The following is a 6463-nucleotide window of genomic DNA, read 5'->3' as shown; positions in this document are numbered from 1 at the left end:
CGCTATATTCCGGAGCACTGCATCGCCCACGCCCAAACCCCCGAAGCGTTTTGGAGCTTGCACAATATCCCACCTTACCAAAGGTACCCCATCCCTTCCGTCCTCATTACTCCACAAGAACCTCCTTTGCAAAGATATAAACTTATCTGCTACTGCTCTGGGCATCTTATATAAGCTAAGATAGTAAACCGGCAGACTATTAAGCACAGATTTGATGAGTACCAGTTTACCAGCTTTATTAATCGTTTTGGCTTTCCACAGATTAAGTTTCTCTTCTACTTTGTCTATAATAGGTTTCCATGTCTTGACCAATTTCGGATTCGCTCCCAAAGAAATACCAAGATATTTGACTAGCAACGTTGCTTCCTTACACCCCAACAAGATACACATCCTTTGTGACACTGTTGCTCGCAATTAACCGGAATCAAGCTAGATTTATCAAAGTTAATACTCAAGCCAGATATCATCTCAAAACACCGTAGAAGCCGCTTATAATTGCAAATAGTCTCCTCCTCCGGGGGGCAAAAAAGTATTGTGTCATCCGCAAATTGCAAGTGAGACAACTCAATATTGTCTTTTCCAACCAACAAAGGAGAGATCCTTCCATGTCTTACTGCCTCTCCTATCATCCTATGAAGGACCTCAACAACAAAAACAAAAAGAAATGGAGAAAGAGGATCCCCTTGTCGTAAGCCCCGTTCCATCTTAAAAGATTTAGAAGGCGAGCCATTTATCAAAAGTGACATAGACGCCATGCACACACATTCCTTGATCCACCCTCGTCATCTTTGCCCAAAGCCCATTTTTTGAAGTACAATATCCACAAATTTTCATTTGACTCTATCGTAAGCTTTTTGAAAGTCCAGTTTGATTATTGCCAATTTCTTCTTTCTTTGCTTCAACCATTGCACAGTTTCAAACGTAATCAAAGCCCCATCATGAATCTTCCTCTCCTGCACAAACGCACTCTGAGTCTCCCCTACTAAGTCAGGCATTACTCTTCTCATTCTCTGCACCAACACCTTCGAAATGACCTTATACACACACCCTACCATGCTAATCGGCTGAAGATCTTTAACCTCCCTTGCTCCCACAAACTTCAGAGCCAAAGCCACCCATGTAACATTAGAATCTCTTGGTAGCGTAGCTGACTGGAAGAAATCCATGACAGCTACAGTAAACTCAGTACCAATTTCTCCCCAACACTTCTTTATGAAGTTCATATTGTAGCCATCACAGCCAGGGGCCTTAGACGACTCGCAATCCCAAACTGATTCATTTATTTCGTTAGCCGAAGGCATCCTCTCTAAGTCTGTAGCGTCCTCTTCTTGTATCTTGTTAACTAGACCATCCCGAATACCTACCAAAGGTGGCGCTTCTTGATTATACAAGTTCTTGTAAAAATCTCTTATTGCACTCTTTATCCTGGCTTGATTCCTCACCAATCTGCCACTTATCACCAACGCATCAATCCGATTATTTCTTCTTCTTGGTGAGGCTAAATTATGAAAATATCTAGTGTTCTTATCCATGTACTTAGCATGTCGGGACCTTGACACCTGCTTCCAATGGATTTCTTTCCTGATATACCAACGCTTACAGAAGCTAACTAGAGCTCTCCTTCTTGCCTCCATAGTCCCATCATAAACTCCATCACTAGCCAAATCATCCAACTTTTTGATTTCATCTTCCAACTGCTGTACCTTCAAATCAATATCACCAAACTTCTCCTTGTGCCATCTACTCAAAGGTATCGTCAAAGCCTTCAACTTTTTAGTAAATTGAACCTCACCTAGACCCCTCCATTCCTCCTTCACCATTCTGAGAAACCCGTCATGTGTGAACCGAGAATCCAGACTTCGAAATGGCCTCGACCCTCCTCTTAATCTACTATCTCAAAGGACAATGATCAGATAAACCTCTTGGCCCACCTTTAAGCCGTATCTCAGGAAACTGTTCAAGCCATTCCAGGCTAACAAAGACTCTATCAATGCAACTGCAAGATTAGCCTCTGAACCATGTAAATTTGTGATCATTCAGTTCTAAATCCACTAACTTCATATCCCAGATCCAGTCTCTAAAATCTTCCGCTGATGCTGTTAAAGCATTAGCTCCTTTTCTTTCATCTACTCTTACAATCTCATTAAAATCACCCATATAACAAATGGGGACCTGGCATACTCCAGCAATAAAACTCAACTCCTCCCACACAGTTAGCTTCTCCTCCCTGACATGCGCACCATACACCAAACAAAATGCACAATGAAAATTATTGCTCATCAATACCCCTTCCACACACAACCACCTCTCTCCTTTATAACATTTACTCAACTTAAAAATTATTTTGTCCCACATTAACAATAGACCTCCAGAAGCCCCTTCGGAACCCACATATTCCCAATCCACCGCATCATTTCCCCAAATTTGCACAACGTCAAACTTAGTAACTTCATTCTTCTTTGTCTCTATCAAGCCTAGTATATTTACATTATTTTTTCTCTTAAAATTTTTAACCATACCCATTTTTCCAACACCCCCAATATCCTTCACATTCCAAAAACTATAAATCATTTAAGCACATTATTACACACCTTATTTCGATTTTTAGGCCGGCTCCTTCTTGCTTTCTCCTTTTACTTTGCTTGCCTTCGTTTCTGTACAAGCACTTCATTCTGAGCTTGAAGAGCTGCCATTATGTCGTCTTCCTCATCATATGGGATAGCCCCTGATTCCACTGCCAAGGCCCAAGCAACTCTGTTTTCAATCAAGTCTTCATCCCAGCTTTTTATTTGCTTCACAATATTCTGATCACTGATTACATCATTCTCAGAATTTCCAACATCCTCCAAGTTCCTGACTACCCCATCGGCTTCAAAGTATGTTCTCTCTCTCAGAGTATCCTCACCCCCTAAATCTGCTTCCTCTACTCCATCATCCCTTACCAATCTTGTAACGATGTTCTTCTTTACACTCCCGTCCAGACTTTCGTGAACCGTATGTGATATGGCATTAGTTTCATTCAAGCTCCCTATTATTCTTTCCCCTTCTTCCCCATCCAATAGATTGTAGCTATCTATCACAGAGTTGTTGACCGCATGAAGCATCCCCGCACAAGAGAAATCATTCATCCCTACGCCATTTACCTTTATTACCATAGAGGTTTTCACTGTTGGCACTGGTTTGTGCCTTCCAACACCATCATGCTCCTTCACGACACCGCCAATGTCAAACTCATCATTCACCGTGACCGCAACCGCTTTCCAAGCATTTCCGCTGGCACCACTGCTGACCTTCTGCCGGCCAACTTCTATTTCTACCACTCCTCCACTATATCCCGCGTCGTTATTGTGATTCACGTTATCCACCACAGCTGCGTGATACCCAACATCCTCTTCCCTTATCACTGTCCAATGCATCTCATCCCCTGCACCACCACCCGCAGCGGGTGCCAAGAATTCCTTGTGAATGCGCAGTATGATAAAAGTCACCGTCGCACTTTACGATAGCAGGACTGTGATTAACTCCAATCCCCTTCCCATCCCCAAGCGGTACCATGCTTCTACACTGGAGTACATCCCATGTTCCACATCCGGGTTGGGTTACTCGACCCGCACATCCTCCAGGATCAGTTTCTGTTGCTTTTTTCAAATTTACCAAAATTTCCGTACGCCATTCATCCAGTTCTTCGAGGGTAATGACCATTCAATCCATTTTCTGTTTGTCTGCCAGTTCCTGTGTCACCATCTCCGCTGCCATGTCCCACCCCATCTTTAATGGTATCTCCCATGATTTAGCACGAAAGCCAACTTCCAACTCTTTGCTGTATTCTACTCTACTTGCCTCTCCTGTTTGCTTCACGCTGTTCAAACCAGCCACGGTCACTTGGTGGTTCCCATAGCCAATTAAACTCTTCTGAAGATATCTGGTATTAGCTGCATCTTCTGTAACATATTTTGCCTTATCATCAAACTGTCTCCGATACTTAGCCTCTTCCACAAAGATCTCTTTATTCTGCAATCGCGTTCGGTTTATCTCTTGTATTGCTTTGAGTGCCCCTCCCTTTGTAGTATACCTTATGAAAGCAAATAAGTAGATCCGTCTGTTCTTCTGCTTACGAGACAAATATATGTCGTTAATACTCTTTTTTCAAACGTTGATACTCTTTTCGATTCTAAATTCGCAGATCTTTATCAATCTGTGAGTGCCTAACTCTATCCCATCCTAGTTCTCCCACCGTGCTTGCCCTCCCTCTCGTGCTCTCATACTCTCAGGGGCACCAACGGAATACCTACGGAGTACCTACGGAGTTACTCTCTCTCTAAACCCTAACCCTTATCCGGTTTAGTGTCCACATTCCTCTATTATTTAATCGAACAGTAAAATAATAATGATAATTTTTAAACACCAATCAAATTCTTATTATACCAAAGGATTAACAAATTAAAATTAATTTTTAGAATATTCATTTAAATAAAATACGTCATAAAATGATAGATAAATAGATATTAAATTAGAGATAGTATAAGGTAGGATTTGTTTGGGTGAACTTTTAAAAAAATATATTTTTGAGCTCTCATTTTTTAAAAGATTTTATAAAAAAGTAAAATTAATTTTATATTTGGATATTTCATGCAAAAAGATCATTTTATCTATCAAATATGTTTGGGTATAATAATATAAAAGTACTTTTTTGTTTATTTATTATGTAAAAAATATTTTTTAAAAAATTAATCTTTTAAAAAAAGATGTAAATTATATCTTCTCAATTTTTTCTATTTTTCTAGTCCATTTATTTTTACTACTAAAAATTTATTAAACATGCTAAAAAAAAAAAATTTAGCTTGCTCTTGAACTGATTTTGGATTTGGACCGTTGAAAAGGATTGTAGAACGGTTTAGTTAGGACCCGAACCAGGTGACAAAGTCCAAGTTTTAGGGGAGGTCCTGCCAAAATTTCTATAAAAATCCTAGACTTTGTTTGAAAAGTTATTTAGAAAGGTTTGGATTTGAGAAATTGTATTATTTGATTTATTAAGAAAATACTTATGTTTTCAAGCATAATTTATTTAAGAAAACTACGTGTCTTGAGTTCGACTTATTTAAAAATGAATTATTTTATCATTTGAACCATTGAAGGAAAGAATTAGGTTCTAATATTGATTTTAATATAAAAAGGACTTTTGCTCTTGGTTGGACTTAAAGATTTCGTTCAGAGGAGCTTTTAGTAATTTTAAAGGAAATTAGACTTTGGATTGAATAATTACGTTTGAGACATTTTGAAAGAGGTTAGAGGATTGGTTTCAAGAAGAAATCTGAAAGTGATTTGATTCAAATGGATTGGTTCCGTTCCAAGTGAATTGATTTTTAGATTGGGTTGGAACTTGTAATTTTGTATGACTCGATTTCATAATAAATTTAGTTTTTATTTACTTGAACCAAGAATCTATGATTTTAAGAGTTTCAATGGGTTTTTAAGGAATTGAGATAGGTTGTCCTTCCCTAAAGATTTGAGACTCTGCCGAGGGACTTTTGTTATAAAATTTCGTTGTTTGATGTATGATTTTGAATATTTCAAAATGAATATTTAACTTGCCATAGTTTTGGAAGTTTTGAAAAGAGGATGCCGATGGTGGATTTGTTTTTAAAAAGGGAACTTACTTTGAGTAAAAGTGACTTATGAGTCTGGGATGATTTGAGAAATGAGATCTTTAAAGCCAAGGCTGAAAAAAGTTGAAATTTGATTTTAAAGTGAAGTGAATTGAGAAAAAGTGATTTATGACTTAAATGATGATTTTATGAATTTGATGATGTTGGATGGTGGAAGTGCTATTTGTTATAAGCCGGAATGGCTATGTATGATAATGAATTATGGCTGATTACGAAATATGTTATGAGCCGAATGGCTGACTATGAATTGTGAATCTAAGCCAGATGGCTGAGATGAAAGTTGACTTATGGCTGAGAATAAATGCATATATGTTGAGTTATTGATAATGTGATTGTTGCACTTCTAATTATCTGAGATACGAGTTTCCTTGGGTAGTAGCAGTGGCTAGCCACCACATGCTCCAGGTTGAGACTCGATACTCTGCTGATCCTATGTCGTAAGTGTGGCCGGACACTGTGAAAGTTCCGGATGAGCTCGCCCCCCGTGGATAAACACCAGTGTATGTATTGTATGATTATGGGTATGATCATGTTTATGATTGAGAATAACTCGAGTTGGGGATGCACGACAGAGGGACAGTCCAATGGTTAGCTACCAGGACTTGTCGGGTTGGTGACATAACTGACAGATGATATCATTAGCCGCTAGGACAGGCATGCATCATATGCATCTATGTGACATTATTTGAGTGTGCATATTGTACTTGGTTTGTCTTTGTGATTACTTGTGATTAACTGCTAATTGTTTTACTTGCATTAACTGTTTGTGTGCTTGAACTTTCCTATTTGTGTTTGCG

General features: G+C 38.8%; 1 protein-coding gene across 1 annotated transcript; it reads right to left on the bottom strand.

Moving 5' to 3' along the window:
* Window positions 1-830: 830 nt before the first annotated feature.
* Window positions 831-1820, bottom strand: LOC130949889 (uncharacterized). Its single transcript, XM_057878495.1, has one exon. The coding sequence runs from the start codon at window positions 1818-1820 to the stop codon at window positions 831-833; it is 990 nt and encodes a 329-aa protein (XP_057734478.1).
* Window positions 1821-6463: the final 4643 nt, after the last annotated feature.

This window comes from Arachis stenosperma, chromosome 9 (assembly GCF_014773155.1).
Source record: "Arachis stenosperma cultivar V10309 chromosome 9, arast.V10309.gnm1.PFL2, whole genome shotgun sequence".
Classification (NCBI taxonomy): domain Eukaryota; kingdom Viridiplantae; phylum Streptophyta; class Magnoliopsida; order Fabales; family Fabaceae; genus Arachis; species Arachis stenosperma.
The sequence above is the reverse complement of the archived record's forward strand: the minus strand, read 5'-3'. Positions and strand labels throughout refer to the sequence as shown.